The 21,153-nt window shown below is 40.2% G+C and overlaps 1 protein-coding gene and 1 long non-coding RNA gene across 3 annotated transcripts; one reads left to right on the top strand and one right to left on the bottom strand.

Moving 5' to 3' along the window:
- Positions 1–11,268: 11,268 nt before the first annotated feature.
- Positions 11,269–15,159, bottom strand: LOC124215426 (uncharacterized). Of its 2 annotated transcripts, XR_011176589.1 has the most exons (4): positions 15,041–15,159; positions 12,728–12,875; positions 12,129–12,455; positions 11,269–11,826 (listed from the first exon to the last, which is right to left on the bottom strand). It is a non-coding gene; the product is annotated as an uncharacterized lncRNA (long non-coding RNA). The 2 variants fall into 2 exon arrangements; XR_011176588.1 differs by lacking the exon at positions 15,041–15,159 and having other exon boundaries at positions 12,728–13,512.
- Positions 15,160–16,303: 1,144 nt separating this feature from the next.
- On the top strand, positions 16,304–19,594 carry Gclm (Glutamate-cysteine ligase modifier subunit). Its single transcript, XM_046618792.2, has 6 exons — positions 16,304–16,744; positions 17,042–17,104; positions 17,246–17,363; positions 17,436–17,635; positions 18,591–18,705; positions 18,869–19,594. The coding sequence occupies exons 1-6, from the start codon at positions 16,655–16,657 to the stop codon at positions 19,024–19,026; spliced, it is 744 nt and encodes a 247-aa protein (XP_046474748.1). The 5' UTR covers positions 16,304–16,654; the 3' UTR covers positions 19,027–19,594.
- Positions 19,595–21,153: the final 1,559 nt, after the last annotated feature.

The raw sequence follows: 21,153 nt of genomic DNA, 5'->3' as shown, positions 1-21,153 counted from the left end.
ATCTGCCTTGATCGATTTCAGGCATTCAGTTTACAATTTACAGTGAGCAACGTTCTCCTAAAAAATGTAATTCTCGAGTGAGCAAAAGTATTACTACGTCAGTAATAACTGTATATTGGAATTTAGAACTTGATCTCAAATGGACTTGAACGTACTCAAAATATCAGTTACGATAGTGCAACACGCTTGCACAAACTTTTTATTGCACGTATTTTGTATAATCAGCTAAACGGTCGGTACGGAAAGATGACAACAGCTAATGTTACCGTCACGTGTACCCAGACGCATAATGCAGAGTCGAATATTATTATGACTATGAAACATAGACGTACACGATTGACTGTTAGAAACCAGTTCGTAATATAAATAATAGGATAATATAAAAATGGCCGCAGGAGTTATTTGAGTGGTACTTATAGATACGTAACTTGTGTACGTACAAATCTAAGATACATCACTGATATTTTCATCGCAGGCAAAAAGAGCACATTTTGCAACAACGGAACAAAGCCGACGTTCATTCCTGTGTTACATAATATAGGACTCTAATAGGGTCTAGCGCACGGTCTTATAGACAGGTCTGGGCACTCCGGCTGTAAAACCTTGCTCGAAAATGAAGCCGTGGTCTAACGGAAGCACTGTCTGCATCGAAGAGCCGTTTCTTCGCCGCTAGAGGATGCTAGTTTCGGGTCCTCCCGGGTCCAACGCGCCAGAGCGCAAAGTGAGTTTGAGCTCTGTCTGTAGGCCAGCAGCGAGTAGGAGCGGATGATTTCGCTGCTCAACTTTCTCGTTATAAATTTATTAGGCTTATAGAGGATCTATATCTAACTTAGTTTGTCCAATTGTCGAATAAAGAATTTCTAGCTTCCGTTTCAATACGTGATATTCATTTCGTCCACGACCTTATCTTTCTCTGACCCGGCATTTCCAAGCTTGCACACATTTTAAAAACAATTTTTTTAATGCATTGGCATTTCCGTCAATCATTACTTTTAATTTTATAATGGGAAGAATTTCCATTAACCATTGATATTAATTTTTTAGCGGAAAGAGTACCATTAACCAGAAAAAATTTTCGTTAACCATTAAACTTAGTTCTTCCATAGGAGAAATTTGCATTTGACCATTGAATTAATTATTTTATTTGAACAACTTTTCATTCAAAAATTCAATTCAATGGTTAATGTATTATTTTTTCATGAAGAATTTTCCAACCCTGCTCAAACCCGCCCAGACCCACCTAACTTTCACGGAAAGTAACCCAAGGCTGTGAGTCTGTATATATCTTGAGTCAACGGTCACTGTGCTAATCGTAACTTTTTCTGTTTCAGCTGATCAACTTCTTTGCATTTTTTAGCTAATCAAACCTTTTATTTGCTCGCCTATAAAATAAAACAATCATCCTCTTTATCCACATTTAAAACAATTATGTTCCATTCATTAATGAAACATCCTTCACCCGTAATTAAAAATAATGAAAAATTGCAAACAAACCGGGTAATATACACAAGAAGAAAATTAATTGGGAAAATTCATCGATCAGAGACGATAACCATCAATCTGGGTGTTTTGCTTCGACTTCTACAGAGCGGCAATTCCATGGTGAGTATGCTCTATTATTATAAACTGCTTACGTGACGGTAATACAGTGAAGTACCAGTCAGTAACCAATGCACGCTTACCGCCAAGTTATGTCGATAGTTAGTTTCAACGTTGACTGAAGAATATACAAACGGATACCCCTGGGTAAATATTTGTGACCAGTTTGCGGTGGGCAATTGGGCCCGGGTGGGCGTGGGAGCGTAGTAGGGTTCTGCTCTGTCGATTCTACCTAACGGGCTCGCTCCGACATTCGTAGCAGCCAAAGTAGTGTCAGAATGGAAGCTTCAGATTGAGTCGGTACAAAGTGAGTACGTAAGACTACTGATCGACTGCGACTTAGAAATGTCGATGAGCTCGATCATGCCCGTGAGAAGAAGCGTAACCGCGTCCACTGCCAACCACCCCAACTAACTCCGAGCACCTCTAACCACCGGCAACCACCGTCTCCCACCACCGACCACCTTCATCCTCGGCCACCTCGTCGCCGTCCTCCTCCTCATCACACCACAGCTTCGACCACGTCGTCATCGTCCTCCTCGACCACCGCCGATCACCTTCAACCACCACCAAACACTTCCTACCCCTTCCAGCCACCGCCAAACACCTCCTGCCACCTTCTGCCACCTTCAAATACCTCCTACCATCTCCTACCACCTCCTTCCACCTCCTACCAGTTCCGAACACCTCCGACCACCCCCTCACACCTCCGGCTACCTCCTACCACCACCGAACACCTCCTACCACCACCGAACACCTCCTACCACCTCGAACTTTCTCCGACAACCTTCTAGCATCCCCGACCACCTCTTACCGGCGCCTGCCACCTTCAACCATTTCCGAAAACCTCGTACCACCTCCGACCACCTTTGTCATCGTCGACCACCTCGACCCCCTCCTCATCCTTCGCCTCGCCTCGCGACCGCCTCGTCGTCCTCGACTTCCTCGACCTCCACCGTTCACCTCCAACCGCTGTCAAACACGTCCTACGTTGACTGAAGAATATGATGACAGTTGCCCTAATGGGTTTTACTGCAACAGCGAAAAATCGTCGTGCGTTTGCGCTCTCTGAGATGTTCCAACGGTAGAGTTCAGAACTTGTTGCAGAACATCAGGGAGTTACCAATTTCGACATAATACTAGCTGCATTCATCTTTATAAAAAAAATTAGGAGTGACTGTAATTCATCACGGTTGCGCTGATTTTGATCGAGATGAAATGGATGCTCCGTATGTGAGACAGCATTTAACGCAGTGTCCTGATTTGAAGACCTAAAAAGTTCATAGAGAATGAACGAAGCTGCTTAAAACTTCAAGTGTATTTTAACACACATTTGAAAGGTGTAAGGTTTGTCGGACGTAATTTTGCGAGAGAAATCGATTAGGCGCAGTCCCAATACGCTGAGATCGACGCATCAAAAGTTACAGCCAAGAAACGAGAACCCGAGTTTTGGACATTTTTCAGCAAGTGCTTTTTTGCTCGCCATTTCTCTCCTCTTGGTCCCACGCTCTTTTTGCTGCGTTTTCTGAGTTCCTGAGGGTCCAATTAGTCAGGTAAAGGTCATTCACATCGAATCTGAGACCAAAAATTTTCGGCTCGAAAAATGAAGAAAAAGTAAGGCTAACCCCTTTGCATTTTTGGCGAAAATTTTCGCGATTCTGAAAAGTGCTGGAATAAATTCTTTCATGCACTATTCCGAAGTAATTTTGCGGGAAAAATCGATTGGGCGCAGTTCCAATACGCTGCGATCAACGCATCGAAAGTTACAGCCAAAAAACAAAACCTGTGATTATATGAATCCTTACGTAATGTTTTTGATGTGTTCTTATACTGAAAATATTTATTGCTATTCCAGGTACAACCCGAGGTGGTTATCGGTGGTTGTTCGAGGTGGTTCGCGATTGTTGGAGGTGGTCGGAGGTGGACGAGGAGGAGGACGAACTGAACTGAGTCTCAAAGCCCTGTTGACATAAAAGCAGCTATTCGATAGAAATTATAGTTTATAGTTTACACAGCCCATTGCATGATATTTCATTATAAATACATATGTTTCAATGTATTCAGGAATAATTTATCAAATATATAGAGGTCATGTGCAAATAATAAATGAATTGATTCGACCGCAGTTTGATGTATTCATTAGAGCTTTGACAATAAATTTAAGCTTTGTTACTTCTTTTATTTTATTATGGATAATCAAAAACATTTCCGACTATTCGTGCTGTGGAAGCATGGGAATTAAACCAAATGTAGCAAAAGATTAGAAACAGTGTATGTAGAGTACGAGTATTTTTCTAATAATGCAAATAGAATAGAATACCACGCCTTGCGAATTAGCTTTCCAGACAGAGATGAATGATGAATTTTAAGGACTGCATTATCGTTGTTGAATACTCTATGCCTCATGGGAAAATAAAATCTGTAACAATAAAATTGATGCACCGGATCATCGTCGACTTTGACTTTTGAAATGTCCTACCATTTCCGAACACCTCCAACCATCCTATTTACCTATATTACTAGATTAGCTATGATATGAAAAGAGAAGAATTATTCATTTCGAAATGGGATTCTATTCGAGGCACGCTCGATGTATTCCATAACATTAGTATTCATAATTGTTCCAACAACTTTTCATTGCTCTCTCGATTTTGAATTTTCATAGGCATAGAATCGAAACGCTGTTTTAGCTGGTCGCAAGTGAAGTATCCGCGTTGGGTGGAGGAGCAGAATTGTTTTTCGAAAAGTATTCGGATGGAAAAAAATTCAGAGTAACTGTAATACATCACGGATGCGCTAATTTTGAACGAGATGAAATGGATGCTTCGTATATGAGACGGTATTTAACGCTGCGTAGTGGTTTAAAGACCTAGAAAGGTGATAGTGAGAGAAAGAACGACGCTTCTTAACACTTCGAGTGTATTTTAACACACATTTGAAAGATACGAGCGAAATTTTTCATCATCCAACTGTCGCAGAACGGCAGCGTTATTAGCCGACCCGTTCACTGAAGAATATATCTTCAGTCAACGGCTGACCATCGAAGGGCCTGGCCGCTTGAGTCTGGAATCGGCAGGAGAGATAAAGTGTGTATTTCTTGTATGAAATGTGAAAGCTGAAATCATTATACATCATATCATATCATCATACCTCATACATCATACATCATACATCATACATCATACATCGTACATCATACATCATCATACATAGTATTAAAGGTCGAGACCAAAGTTTGGATGTCGGATGTTCAGAAAGTGACGTCACCAATTCAAAATCAGCTAGCCGAATTCCTCAGTCTGGAACGAACCGCGCAGTAGAGCGGACGGATGAGAGACGCGCTCCGCAAATTTCGAGTACCGGGTTCTCAACCTCCCGGATCCCGCGCTTCGGGTCCGCTACGCGGTGAAACTCGACTTCCAGGATAAGCGCTCCGTGGTTCCTCGTTCATGTTTACAATAAATTATTTCAATTCGTTTTTCGCGCAATCCCAAATTCGGTAGCTGTCAGTCCGCTGATAAAATTTCTCGACTTCCAGGATAAGCGCTCCGTGGTTCCTCGTTTATGTTTACAATAAATTATTTCAATTCGTTTTTCGCGCAATCCCAAATTCGGTAGCTGTCAGTCCGCTGATAAAATTTCTCGACTTCCAGGATAAGCGCTCCGTGGTTCCCGGTTCATGTTTACAATAAATTATTTCAATTCGTTTTTCGCGCAACCCCAAATTCGGTAGCTGTCAGTCCGCTAATAAAATTTCTCGACTTCCAGGATAAGCGCTCCGTGGTTCCCGGTTCATGTTTACAATAAATTATTTCAATTCGTTTTTCGCGCAATCCCAAATTCGGTAGCTGTCAGTCCGCTGATAAAATTTCTCGACTTCCAGGATAAGCGCTCCGTGGTTCCTCGTTTATGTTTACAATAAATTATTTCAATTCGTTTTTCGCGCAATCCCAAATTCGGTAGCTGTCAGTCCGCTGATAAAATTTCTCGACTTCCAGGATAAGCGCTCCGTGGTTCCCGGTTCATGTTTACAATAAATTATTTCAATTCGTTTTTCGCGCAACCCCAAATTCGGTAGCTGTCAGTCCGCTAATAAAATTTCTCGACTTCCAGGATAAGCGCTCCGTGGTTCCCGGTTCATGTTTACAATAAATTATTTCAATTCGTTTTTCGCGCAATCCCAAATTCGGTAGCTGTCAGTCCGCTGATAAAATTTCTCGACTTCCAGGATAAGCGCTCCGTGGTTCCCGGTTCATGTTTACAATAAATTATTTCAATTCGTTTTTCGCGCAACCCCAAATTCGGTAGCTGTCAGTCCGCTAATAAAATTTCTCGACTTCCAGGATAAGCGCTCCGTGGTTCCTCGTTCATGTTTACAATAAATTATTTCAATTCGTTTTTCGCGCAATCCCAAATTCGGTAGCTGTCAGTCCGCTGATGAAATTTCTCGACTTCCAGGATAAGCGCTCCGTGGTTCCTCGTTTATGTTTACAATAAATTATTTCAATTCGTTTTTCGCGCAATCCCAAATTCGGTAGCTGTCAGTCCGCTGATAAAATTTCTCGACTTCCAGGATAAGCGCTCCGTGGTTCCTCGTTTATGTTTACAATAAATTATTTCAATTCGTTTTTCGCGCAATCCCAAATTCGGTAGCTGTCAGTCCGCTGATAAAATTTCTCGACTTCCAGGATAAGCGCTCCGTGGTTCCCGGTTCATGTTTACAATAAATTATTTCAATTCGTTTTTCGCGCAATCCCAAATTCGGTAGCTGTCAGTCCGCTGATAAAATTTCTCGACTTCCAGGATAAGCGCTCCGTGGTTCCCGGTTTATGTTTACAATAAATTATTTCAATTCGTTTTTCGCGCAACCCCAAATTCGGTAGCTGTCAGTCCGCTGATAAAATTTCTCGACTTCCAGGATAAGCGCTCCGTGGTTCCCGGTTCATGTTTACAATAAATTATTTCAATTCGTTTTTCGCGCAACCCCAAATTCGGTAGCTGTCAGTCCGCTAATAAGATTTCTCGACTTCCATCAACCATTATCGATGGTTGTTCGAGGTGGTTGAAGGTGGTCGGAGGTCGACGAGGAGGAGGACGAGGAGGACGAGGATTTGTGCTGGGTGAGTAAAACACTTTTATAATATTTGACGGCAATTGTAATTATATTTCATCTGAAATATTACAAACTTGTCACGTTTACAATCAAATATTTCAATTCATTCCTCGTGCAAGCACATATTCAGTAGCTATGAATAATCTTATACAATTTATTATATTATTAATTAATCAATTAATATTCTTATAATATTTAATGGCAATTGTAATTATATTTCATCTGAAATATTACAAACTTGTCACGTTTACAATAAATTATTTCAATTCATTTTTCGTGCAAGCACATATTCAGTAGCTATGAATAATCTTGTACAATTTATTCTATTATTAATTAATTGATTAATTGTATTAATCCTTATACGATATTTATGATGTGTTCCTATACTAAAAATATTCATTACTATTCCAGGTATTACCCGAGGTGGTCGGAGGTGGACGAGGAGGAGGACGAGCTGGACGAGGAGGAGGCGGGGTGGGTCGTGGGCGAGGAGAGGAGAGGAGGGAAGGGGGAGGGGCCGGGAAGGGGGAGAGGTTGGCGGGGTGGGGGAAGGGACGGGACGGGAAGGGACGGGAAGGGAAGGGACGGGAAGGGAAGGGGAGGGGCCGGGAGGGGTAGGGGGAGGGGAAGGGGAAGGGGGAGGGGGTGGGGTACGGGGAGGGTGAGGGGGCGGAGGGGGAGGGGAGGGTGGGAGAGGGGGCGGGAGGGAGGGAGGGAGGGAGGGTGGGAGGGAGGGCGGGAGGGAGGGAGGGAGGAAGCGGGAAGGGAGCGGGCGGGCCGGCGTGTGATCTGCTTCAACCCTAACTGGCTCGAATTAACATCCGTCCTCCACTCTCTCCCTCCCGCCCGCCCTCCCGCCCTCCCACCCCCCCCTCCCGCCCTCCCTCCCTCCCCCCCCCTCGACCCGCCCGCCCCTCCCCACCCCGCCCCCTCCCCCTTCCCTTCCCGCCCCTTCCCTTCCCGTCCCTTCCCCCTCCCCGCCCACCTCTCCCCCTTCCCGGCCCCTCCCCCTCCCCTCCTCTCCTCTCCCCCTTCCCGGCCCCTCCCCCTCCCCTCCTCTCCTCTCCTCTCCCACGACCCACCCCGCCGCCTCCTCGTCCACCTGGTCCTCCTCCTCGTCCAGCTCGTCCTCCTCCTTGTCCACCTCCGACCACCTCGGGTAATACCTGAAATAGTAATGAATATTTTTAGTATAGGAACACATCATAAATATCGTATAAGGATTAATATAATTAATCAATTAATTAATAATAGAATAAATTGTACAAGATTATTCATAGCTACTGAATATGTGCTTGCACGAAAAATGAATTGAAATAATTAATTGTAAACGTAACAAGTTTGTAATATTTCAGATGAAATATAATTACAATTGCCATTAAATATTATAAGAATATTAATTGATTAATTAATAATATAATAAATTGTATAAGATTATTCATAGCTACTGAATATGTGCTTGCACGAAGAATGAATTGAAATAATTTATTGTAAACGTGACAAGTTTTTAATATTTCAGATGAAATTTAATTACAATTGCTATCAAATATTATAAGAATATTAATTAATTAATTAATAATATAATAAATTGTATAAGATTATTCATAGCTACTGAATATGTGCTTGCACGAGAAATGAATTGAAATAATTAATTGTAAACGTGACAAGTTTGTAATATTTCAGATAAAATATAATTACAATTGCCGTCAAATATTATAAAAGTGTTTTACTCACCCAGCACAAATCCTCGTCCTCCTCGTCCTCCTCCTCGTCGACCTCCGACCACCTTCAACCACCTCGAACAACCATCGATAATGGTTGATGGAAGTCGAGAAATTTTATCAGCGGACTGACAGCTACCGAATTTGGGATTGCGCGAAAAACGAATTGAAATAATTTATTGTAAACATGAACCGGGAACCACGGAGCGCTTATCCTGGAAGTCGAGAAATTTTATCAGCGGACTGACAGCTACCGAATTTGGGATTGCGCGAAAAACGAATTGAAATAATTTATTGTAAACATAAACGAGGAACCACGGAGCGCTTATCCTGGAAGTCGAGAAATTTCATCAGCGGACTGACAGCTACCGAATTTGGGATTGCGCGAAAAACGAATTGAAATAATTTATTGTAAACATGAACGAGGAACCACGGAGCGCTTATCCTGGAAGTCGAGAAATTTTATTAGCGGACTGACAGCTACCGAATTTGGGGTTGCGCGAAAAACGAATTGAAATAATTTATTGTAAACATGAACCGGGAACCACGGAGCGCTTATCCTGGAAGTCGAGAAATTTTATCAGCGGACTGACAGCTACCGAATTTGGGATTGCGCGAAAAACGAATTGAAATAATTTATTGTAAACATGAACCGGGAACCACGGAGCGCTTATCCTGGAAGTCGAGAAATTTTATTAGCGGACTGACAGCTACCGAATTTGGGGTTGCGCGAAAAACGAATTGAAATAATTTATTGTAAACATGAACCGGGAACCACGGAGCGCTTATCCTGGAAGTCGAGAAATTTTATCAGCGGACTGACAGCTACCGAATTTGGGATTGCGCGAAAAACGAATTGAAATAATTTATTGTAAACATAAACGAGGAACCACGGAGCGCTTATCCTGGAAGTCGAGAAATTTTATCAGCGGACTGACAGCTATCGAATTTGGGGTTGCGCGAAAAACGAATTGAAATAATTTATTGTAAACATGAACCGGGAACCACGGAGCGCTTATCCTGGAAGTCGAGAAATTTTATCAGCGGACTGACAGCTACCGAATTTGGGATTGCGCGAAAAACGAATTGAAATAATTTATTGTAAACATGAACGAGGAACCACGGAGCGCTTATCCTGGAAGTCGAGAAATTTTATTAGCGGACTGACAGCTACCGAATTCGGGGTTGCGCGAAAAACGAATTGAAATAATTTATTGTAAACATGAACCGGGAACCACGGAGCGCTTATCCTGGAAGTCGAGAAATTTTATCAGCGGACTGACAGCTACCGAATTTGGGATTGCGCGAAAAACGAATTGAAATAATTTATTGTAAACATGAACCGGGAACCACGGAGCGCTTATCCTGGAAGTCGAGAAATTTTATTAGCGGACTGACAGCTACCGAATTTGGGGTTGCGCGAAAAACGAATTGAAATAATTTATTGTAAACATGAACCGGGAACCACGGAGCGCTTATCCTGGAAGTCGAGAAATTTTATCAGCGGACTGACAGCTACCGAATTTGGGATTGCGCGAAAAACGAATTGAAATAATTTATTGTAAACATAAACGAGGAACCACGGAGCGCTTATCCTGGAAGTCGAGAAATTTTATCAGCGGACTGACAGCTATCGAATTTGGGGTTGCGCGAAAAACGAATTGAAATAATTTATTGTAAACATGAACCGGGAACCACGGAGCGCTTATCCTGGAAGTCGAGAAATTTTATCAGCGGACTGACAGCTACCGAATTTGGGATTGCGCGAAAAACGAATTGAAATAATTTATTGTAAACATGAACGAGGAACCACGGAGCGCTTATCCTGGAAGTCGAGTTTCACCGCGTAGCGGACCCGAAGCGCGGGATCCGGGAGGTTGAGAACCCGGTACTCGAAATTTGCGGAGCGCGTCTCTCATCCGTCCGCTCTACTGCGCGGTTCGTTCCAGACTGAGGAATTCGGCTAGCTGATTTTGAATTGGTGACGTCACTTTCTGAACATCCGACATCCAAACTTTGGTCTCGACCTTTAATACTATGTATGATGATGTATGATGTACGATGTATGATGTATGATGTATGATGTATGATGTATGAGGTATGATGATATGATATGATGTATAATGATTTTAGCTTTCACATTTCATACAAGAAATACACACTTTATCTCTCCTGCCGATTCCAGACTCAAGCGGCCAGGCCCTTCGATGGTCAGCCGTTGACTGAAGATATATTCTTCAGTGAACGGGTCGGCTAATAACGCTGCCGTTCTGCGACAGTTGGATGATGAAAAATTTCGCTCGTATCTTTCAAATGTGTGTTAAAATACACTCGAAGTGTTAAGAAGCGTCGTTCTTTCTCTCACTATCACCTTTCTAGGTCTTTAAACCACTACGCAGCGTTAAATACCGTCTCATATACGAAGCATCCATTTCATCTCGTTCAAAATTAGCGCATCCGTGATGTATTACAGTTACTCTGAATTTTTTTCCATCCGAATACTTTTCGAAAAACAATTCTGCTCCTCCACCCAACGCGGATACTTCACTTGCGACCAGCTAAAACAGCGTTTCGATTCTATGCCTATGAAAATTCAAAATCGAGAGAGCAATGAAAAGTTGTTGGAACAATTATGAATACTAATGTTATGGAATACATCGAGCGTGCCTCGAATAGAATCCCATTTCGAAATGAATAATTCTTCTCTTTTCATATCATAGCTAATCTAGTAATATAGGTAAATAGGATGGTTGGAGGTGTTCGGAAATGGTAGGACATTTCAAAAGTTAAAGTCGACGATGATCCGGTGCATCAATTTTATTGTTACATATTTTATTTTCCCATGAGGCATAGAGTATTCAACAACGATAATGCAGTCCTTAAAATTCATCATTCATCTCTGTCTGGAAAGCTAATTCGCAAGGCGTGGTATTCTATTCTATTTGCATTATTAGAAAAATACTCGTACTCTACATACACTGTTTCTAATCTTTTGCTACATTTGGTTTAATTCCCATGCTTCCACAGCACGAATAGTCGGAAATGTTTTTGATTATCCATAATAAAATAAAAGAAGTAACAAAGCTTAAATTTATTGTCAAAGCTCTAATGAATACATCAAACTGCGGTCGAATCAATTCATTTATTATTTGCACATGACCTCTATATATTTGATAAATTATTCCTGAATACATTGAAACATATGTATTTATAATGAAATATCATGCAATGGGCTGTGTAAACTATAAACTATAATTTCTATCGAATAGCTGCTTTTATGTCAACAGGGCTTTGAGACTCAGTTCAGTTCGTCCTCCTCCTCGTCCACCTCCGACCACCTCCAACAATCGCCACCCACCTCGAACAACCACCGATAACCACCTCGGGTTGTACCTGGAATAGCAATAAATATTTTCAGTATAAGAACACATCAAAAACATTACGTAAGGATTCATATAATCACAGGTTTTGTTTTTTGGCTGTAACTTTCGATGCGTTGATCGCAGCGTATTGGAACTGCGCCCAATCGATTTTTCCCGCAAAATTACTTCGGAATAGTGCATGAAAGAATTTATTCCAGCACTTTTCAGAATCGCGAAAATTTTCGCCAAAAATGCAAAGGGGTTAGCCTTACTTTTTCTTCATTTTTCGAGCCGAAAATTTTTGGTCTCAGATTCGATGTGAATGACTTTTACCTGACTAATTGGACCCTCAGGAACTCAGAAAACGCAGCAAAAAGAGCGTGGGACCAAGAGGAGAGAAATGGCGAGCAAAAAAGCACCTGCTGAAAAATGTCGAAAACACAGGTTCTCCTTTTTTGGCTGTAACTTTTGATGCGTCGATCTCAGCGTGTTAGTGCTACGCCCAATCGAATTCTCTCGCAAAATTACGTCGGAATAGTGCAATAGTCCTCCCACTCCTCGTTTCCCACGATTACCCGCAACCACCCTCAAGCTCCACCGATCACCTCCAAACACCGCCAACCACCTTCAACGACCACCGCTGACCACCTCTGGTTATGTCTTGAATACAAATAAATATTTTTAGTATTAGAACACATCAAAAATATTGCGTAAGGATTAATATAATTTTTTTGTCGACAGATTTCACCAAGAAGATTACGAGAAAATTGTAAAAAGTAATGGAACTTTTATTAGCGCGTTGAGAGCTACCGAATTTGGGCTTGCGCGAAAAATAAAGTGAAATAATGTATTGTAAACATGTCAGGTTTAAAAAATTTCAAATAAAACGTAATTACAAACGCCATTCAATATTATAAAAGTGTTTTACTCACCGTGCAGAAATCCTCGTTCTCCTTATCTTCCTCGTCTTTCTCCCCCTTGTCCTCCTTCTTGTCTACCTCGATCACCTCCAACCGCCGCCATCCGCCACCAACGACCACCCCTAACCATCTCCGACCACCTCTAACCACCGCCAACCACCTCGGGTCAAACCCCAAAGACTAATAAATATTTTCACCAATAGAACACATCAAAAATATTGTGTAAGGATTAATATAATTTTTCTATCGACACATTTCACTGAGAAGATTATGAGAAAATAATAAGAAATTATAGAAATTTCATTAGCGCATTGATAGCTCCTGAATTTGTGCTTACGCGAAAAATGAATTGAAATAATTCATTGTGGACATGACAAGTTTAACCAGAACTACGGAAAATTAGTCCGAAGGTCAAAAGTCACCAGGTCAAGGACCTGGACAGCCAGAACTACGGAGCGCTTGTCCTCGAAGTCGAGTTCCACCAGGTAGTGGACCTTAAGCGCAGAAACTACGGAGCACTTCTCCTGGAACTTGAGTTGCACCGGGAAGCGGACCCGTAGTGCAGGATCCAGGAAGTAGAAGAACCCGGTACTCGAAATCTGCGGAGCGCGATTCTCATCCGTCCGCTCTAGTGCGCGGTTGTTTCCAGACTGAGGAATTCGGCTAGCTGATTAGTATAGATCGAAGACGTCAAAAGAAAAAAAATTTTGGGTGACATCACTTTCTGAACATCCGAACTTTGGTTTCGAACTTCAATACTGTTGAAATATAAATTTAACGTCGATATTAGTTATATATATACATATTCTGTTTATGTCCATAGGTAAGAGTAGGTATAGTACGTATGTGTGTGTGTAGGCTGAGCAATAGCGTACCGGCAGGTAGATCGGCTCAGTGCGTATTGCGAGTTAGCTCTGAACCCAGCGTTTGCTGGACAGCCAACATTTGTATTCAAAGTAATATTAGTAAAGATCCGGGTCTTAATCAAAAATAAACTGCAGTATAAACAAATATCCTGTGTACCTTTTTCATTTTACTTCCACAACCTATATCAAATACTATGTATGATGTATGATGACATCATATGATGTATAATGATTTTAGTTTTCACATTTCAGACAAGAAGTACGCACTTTATCTTTCCTGCCGATTCCAGACTCGTGCGGCTAGGCCCTCCGATAGTCAGCCGTTGACTAAAGACATATTCCTCAGTTAACGGGTTAGCTAATAACGCTGCCATTCTGCGTCAGTTGAATGATATAAATATTTGATCGTACCTTTCGAATGTGTGTTAAAATACACTCGAAGTTTCAAGATGCTTCGCTCTATCTCACCCTATCAAAAAAAAAAAAAAGTCGCCGGCAATCACCTTATAGGTCTTCAAATCAGGACACTGCGTTAAATACTGTCTCATATACGGAGCATCCATTTCATCGCGATCGAAATTAGCGCATCCGAAATGCATTACAGTTACTCCGAATTTTTTTCCATACGAACACTTTTCGAAAAACAATTCTGCTTCTCTACCCAACGTAGATACTTCACTTGCGACTAGCTAAAACAGCGTTTCGATTCTATGCCGACGAAAATTCAAGATCGAGAGAGCAAATGAAAAGTTGTTGGAATAATTATGAATAATAATGTTATGGAATACATCAAGCGCGTGTCGAATAGAATCCCATTTCGAAATGAATAATTCTTCGATTTTCATATTATAGCCGATTATTGTGGATAATCTAGTTTATCTCCTGGAATATTATAAAATTTATAATATGCATCATGTATTAATCTTAAATCGATCATATATACTAATATCGTACATGGATTGCATATGCATTTATTCTTTTTGGTCGCTGCATCATTATTACATCTGATCTATTATTATTCATGATCTATGTATTGTAACGTTCTTTGACGTTACGGAAATGAATATGGATCCGCGAGTTTAATTATCAAGTCAAAATCAAGAACGTGAATAAAATGTTGTGAAAAAGTTTTAATTGCGTAATATGTGTTTCTCGTTTAAAGTCTGAAACAAGACTGTTTTTACAATAATGTTGGTTGACGCAGCAACCTTATTCTTTTGAAAGACATAAGAGGTTTATAAACGTCTTTTATTTATGATGACTACTAGATCATTAAAGAGGGGGCAAAACGGGTGATTTCACCCTTTGTAACAGTATATATTCTTCTCTCATGTACCTAAACTTCAATTAAATCACTGTTTTGCTACGAATTTCGGAAGAAATTTATTCTCATTATTAATTTCTTGTATCGCCGACAAGTCGGTAAGTACACACAGGCCAAGTACTAGCTTGGACTTACCATTGCGAAGACTGTGGTACTGGGAAGGTGAATGCAGCCAGCATTGTGTCGAAATCGGCAACTCTTCGATGTTCTGCGACAAGTTCTCAACTCTATCGTTGGAACATCTCAGGGAGCGCAAGCGCACGACGATTTTCGGTTGTCACACCAAAGCCTATTAGGGCAACTGAGAAATCTGCCGGGGGCGTGGCTTCTCCTTGCGGCAGAAGCAGTAACTATTCTAAAACGCATTTTTAAATCAGCTTTCGTGTTCTTATGTGAAAGCGTGTATTTATTTACAGTTATTAAACTCGAATTTTCAAAAAAAATTCAATAAAATATGAAAATTTCAATACAAGAAATTTGTGAGTTCGCAAATACTCAGCCTAGTCATAAAAATGTTATTGGTGGTGAAGATATACTTGATGCGGGACATCTAATGAAATGTGGCCTACAGCAATCAGATACTAGTTGTGATAATGAGTATAAAATAATTGCATTCTGTCTCCAAACTTCTCGTTTAAAAGATCCACCGCATGAAGTTGTGGGTGCAATATCGCAACATTGGCTGCAATGAAAAATAAAATTTAATGTTTATTGTTTTTTATTTTTTCTGACAAATATTACACTACAAAAAATATCATTTCATATTGATGATAAACAAATAATTATGAAATGAAATTCTATAGGTAATTACTTACATGTTGGTATGAAGTCATTTTTGGTGAAATGTAATGAAAACACTTTTTTTGACTGTGTAACCTCATTCCCAATTTTCAATGCTTTTATCCAAGCTAATCGACGATCAATTACTTCATCTTCACCAAATTTATTTTTGATTACTACAAAACTAGAATTTGCCGAAGGAAAAGTGTAAAATCGAACTGTATTGTTCTTACTAGACTTGCTATTACACCCATACACGCAGCAGAAAGTTTTATTTTTATTTTCTCGTGGTGGAAACTCCATGATTAAATTTTTTGATCAAATATTGAAATTTAAGATGTTTTTAAGTAATAACTAAGCTTATAGATAATAATTGATTACTTAATATTTAAAAAAAAGTTCAACACTTTTAAACTACATTTCTCACATATTATATTTGATATCAGCAGTTTAAGCTTGACCTGCATAGAGTAGTTTATATTTGATCCGTCAGGTAGCGTATCTGAGTGGATGATTTCCCAATTCTTTAGTCAACGGTTTGAAAGAACCACTTCGAGTCAGATATCGCGTGTGAGTCGGCTCTCTCAGGCGTTTCTGTGGTCACGGCACTGGGTATGCTATGATATATCAGTGGAGTATCAGAGTATCAGTGAAACCGGAGTCTGCGGTGTGCTGTCCAATCGAGCAATACGCCTGACACCTGTTTAACACTTGATGGCAGGATTGTGTACTTACTCGTAGAGTAGAAAATTCGTTTCAAGGAGACTCTGATTTTACGATACAGTAAAAACCTGATCACCAGTAACCGCGTTTCGTGACTCGTTAGCGCGAACACGGTTCGAACGTTTTTTGAGTGTGTGAAAAAGCCTTCGAAGAATAGAACCAGACGAAGAGAATTAAAGATATAAGATACGTAATATCGCGAAGGAATATTCCGTTTAATTTGGCTAATTAATACGTGCGTCAATCATGCTGTCGCACAATATACTCATCAACACAGGCAACATTCTATCCCTGAACGAAGTGAAGAAAAAGGCAGGGCAGAATCCTAGTGACGAGGTTTGACATACGAAAGAAATAATCAAATTTCATACACTATTCTGTAGCTACTAGCAATTAACATTGTCATTTCAGTGTATCATTTTTCTCATCACTTCACATTGCGATGCCTTGACATACAGGTTATGTCTAACTGATTGCATTCTGTCATTTGCTTCCAGTATTCAGGAAATCTACATCGACACTTACCTTACGTCATCAAATAATGATATAACTATGCCTTAAATGCGTTAAGCCACTATCAGAACTCCTTCTCGAATTATCAATGCTGATGTATTACAACTTTGAATGTTGCAGCTTATCGAAACGCTGAAAATTACCCTGGCGGATTTCGAGATTCCGGATGACGCTTCTACCAAGGCAAGCATATTCACAACCTTTACGCGTGTGTTTGTCAAAACCTCCAGCTACAGTTCTGCTATTGATTTTTCTAGCAACCTGAACAGGAAATTCAAGTGGACTGTTTGAATTATATTTTCATTGTATTTTTATTTGTTTCAGATAATCGGACGCGATGATGCCAGTGTAAAAGACCTAGACAGAAAAGAATTAAAGATCACTGTTAAAGTTTTCATTTCATCCCCAAAAAGCGAGTCCTTGAAAGAGGCACTCGATCAAGGTTTGAAGTCAAAATTTATCAACTTTGCAATTGATCGTATATCTCTGATCTTACAAGTCTCCTTTTTCTCAGTGCTCAACATTCTACAAACTGATTCGATTGAGGCGCTGGTTATAGCATATAGCAAGCCCGAAAGTACAGACGATATACTTACTTCGCTTCAATCCCTTTGGATTGTGATTGAGGAATACATCAAGCTTGGCAAATTATCTTCTGTTGGAGTCAGTGACGTTGATACCGACGTCTTTGTACAACTTTTCCAATGGGCAAATGTACAGTACAGTATAACTTTGTGCAAGAAATGGCGACTGATGATACCATTGGCAGTCTGTAGGCTGAAAATCAAAATTTATGGACTTTTGAACAGAGTTGAAAATTTTTTCTCACCTGTCAGACTGTACAGTTATGCCATGGCATGAACTGTGTTGAAACTACAGACAACTCGTATCATCGGTTCTCACTTTAAGCCTAATCACTGCAGGAAATGGATGGAATACCTAAATCAAAAATCATCTCCCGTGAGCTGTGAAAATTCATCTTGCTTTTTATGCCTAGTAATACGCATAAAAACGTATTATGATAAATTTATCCCGTGACAGTGAAGTGAGTTTCTACAAAATCCTGACTGATATAGCCATTTTTCGACATGTTATTATGTCTGCATTAATCTGCCCCACCATTATCCATTATCCTCTTGGTACTTGAGAATAACTTCTTGGATATGTTCGAATTTTTCACTTAAATATACTTTAGTAACTTGACAAATATTTTAGGTAAATGTATGTTTTATAAATGACTACAGTGCCCTGGTGCTTGTGAACGATATTTCATTTTTGAGCTTTTTTAGCTATATGACCACAGTGAATATTCTTTGTTTTTTTATTACAACTACACAGAATGTTACTTGAGAAGTACTGATAAAACTTTAAACTCTGTGTATTGCATCAAATTGCGATCCAGAATAACCCAGATAGGCATGTGCTGCAAAATCATTTTAATGCGAACTGCAAACTCGTATTTAAAAAATTTAGATACCGACTTAGTATTTTGGTTTTTCCTATTTTTCAATGCAATTGGATGAAACAGAACAACCTTGACTCATTGTTAGCTTACGAGCCCTTATTACTAAAACTTTTCACCCGAGTCAGACTTTCATTGCTTTCATGTTCTGAATTATATCTTTTAAAATTAACCGTGATCTGTTGACAAGTTTGATGTTTCTTTCAGACAAAGCCTAATATCGTTCAAATAAACCTGGCTACATGTTGCGTCGTCCCCCCAGCTCTACAAGTTTTCACCAAAGAGAATGATGTTCAGTTACTGACTCACAGTGATCCACATCGTAAGTAATGTCGTACGTTTATTCACGAGAAAAACACATAACTACGTAATATAGTGTACTGAATTTGATTGAATCAGATTTCTTTGTCCGTTATCATTACAGACTACCGATACGCTTGCTTGTCGTTTCTCTGATTCGCTAATACAAGCTGATTTGGTTTTAGAAATCTTGCCCAAAGCTGCCTTGAATGACGTGTTTGGGAAAAACGTGAATTTACATTGGGTAACGCGGTATCAAGTTCACGTGAAATGCCGAGGCGTTCTTTCGACGAAAGGATATCTCGTCTACATCAATAAGCCCGGTACCCAAACGAAACGATAGATTCAACATTTTATTGTTTAACATTTATTTGTATAAATATATTCGATCAAACACTTTCCTTAAAACCTGTTCGTTTTTAAAAAACTTGATACTTGTACTACGCGAAGGTCATGACTCGCTTATCAATTTCGCAAATCCACATGACCCGCCCATTTGATGAACTCGGTAAAATTTAAATTTAAATATCCTGAGCTACTTATATCGCCCGATCGTAGATCAATTGACAACTAGAAATGTAACTCACCCGGGAAAGCGCTAACTTGATAAACCTGCAGTCGCCGGTTCAAGTTTCGCCATCCGCAACTTTTTTCAGTGTTTTAAACGGCTTCGACATGACTCTCATGCAAAATTTGTCAAATCGATACTAATTCAGTAATGTTACATCGTTTTCGATGAAAAAAAATGCCAGTTCGGAAAAACGAAAAAGTTCTCGCGGCGAGATTCGAACCTTCACGTAGTGTTGATATTTTGAAAAATGAACAGGTCGTAAGATCCTGGTGTAACTTATGGGAGGCTATGTACAATAAATATTAATTACGAAAATAAACTGTATCTACTTAAGAACGAATCTCATGTTTCAGTGCTTTGTCGTTCATCCGTCGATATCCCATTTTATAAACCTGTACTCAAATGAGGACTGGAGAACAGAAGTGAATAAACGATTTTACGCAACAATTATCGCGATCTTTTCCTAGAACACACGAAACTGAGAAGTCAAATTGTCATATTTCGTGACACGCCAAATATCGTGAACGTAGTTACAACCAGAATCATTCAATCATCCGAAGTAGATTTTTCCTAACTGCATATTTGGCTTTAAAATCTTTGGCGTTTGTCAGTCTAGTAGGTACTATCTGTCTAGAACAATCGATTGCAATACGCTAGTAAAATTACGGAAAATATTAAAAATATATGAGCAATGGCCAAAGCCTCAATTTAGCGCTCTCAAAACCATATATTTGCGTCTACTTCCGGCACTTATAACCTGTTTTCCGCTCGTTATGCTCGGCGATTTTGAAATGTTCATAAATTCGGAAAGGAGTTCGCGTCGCTGTATCGAGTCAAAGATTAAAAATCCTCTGTAGATATAACAGCATCAGTATGCAATAAGATCGTTCATACGCATAAATCTTCGATGGCAGCTAGCGAGCGCAAAAGTAAACGCGAACCTGCAAATGCGGCGAGGTCCTATACAGTATTTAGTGGTGGCTACGAGCAAGCGGGTTTACAGAAATTGAGAATCCAATAAGTGCATGTGTAATTGTTGGAAAGAGTACGTATAGCTGTAAGTTTCTCTTCTGCGATTTTTAAACTATCGCACATCTCTCGGGCACAGATATAAACTCCCCGCTTCTGACAAGCGTAACACCGGATTCTACCAATTAAAATCATTCTGCATATCCGCCATTTCGAAATCCAGAAGATCAACGAATGTGTTTCGCGAAGAAGAGGATATAAAGTTTGCCGCTCGACTACGTTACTGTCTGCGAATTTACAGGCACAAGGCAAGAAGATGCGGTATAGAAATTTACTGCTGATTTTTAACAATTAAAACCAGGGTTGCTACAAATTTTTGCGAAAAAATTTCCGGACATTTTCCCAATTCTGGTAAGTTACTGAAACCTAAATCATTCAGCTTATTAACTCTATATTCGGTTCAAATTCAATTCGAATTCAAGAAAAATATGTATAAAAAAAAAATAAAAAAAAATAGAAAGTCAGGTTAAGCAAATTTGCTGTCTCGACGAAAAACTGTAAGTTGTTACTTCAAAAAATGATTTCTAATTCCCATGATAAAAACTGCTTTTCACAGTTTTTTCCATGATCAGATTAAAAATCCCCTGAAAATTCCAGGTTTTCCACTACCGCTTTTAAATACCCTGACATTTCCAGGTTTTTGGCCGTCGTGTAATACGCTCAGACAAAACGACGGCTGTTATTCGGCGCCAAAATCAGAGCACGAAAAACAAACTGAGGGATGTTCGGAGCCATCGCTGGGCGCAGTAGCCGATAGGCAGTTTGCAAGGCAGCAGGAGGAGCAGGAGCAACAGCAGCAGCAGCAGGGACACTAGAGACACTGGGTATCCTTCGTTTTGCGTGTGTGACCGTCGTCGCGGCCCGCCTCGA

This window comes from Neodiprion pinetum, chromosome 3 (genome assembly GCF_021155775.2).
Source record: "Neodiprion pinetum isolate iyNeoPine1 chromosome 3, iyNeoPine1.2, whole genome shotgun sequence".
Lineage (NCBI taxonomy): Eukaryota > Metazoa > Arthropoda > Insecta > Hymenoptera > Diprionidae > Neodiprion > Neodiprion pinetum.
The sequence above is the reverse complement of the archived record's forward strand: the minus strand, read 5'-3'. Positions and strand labels throughout refer to the sequence as shown.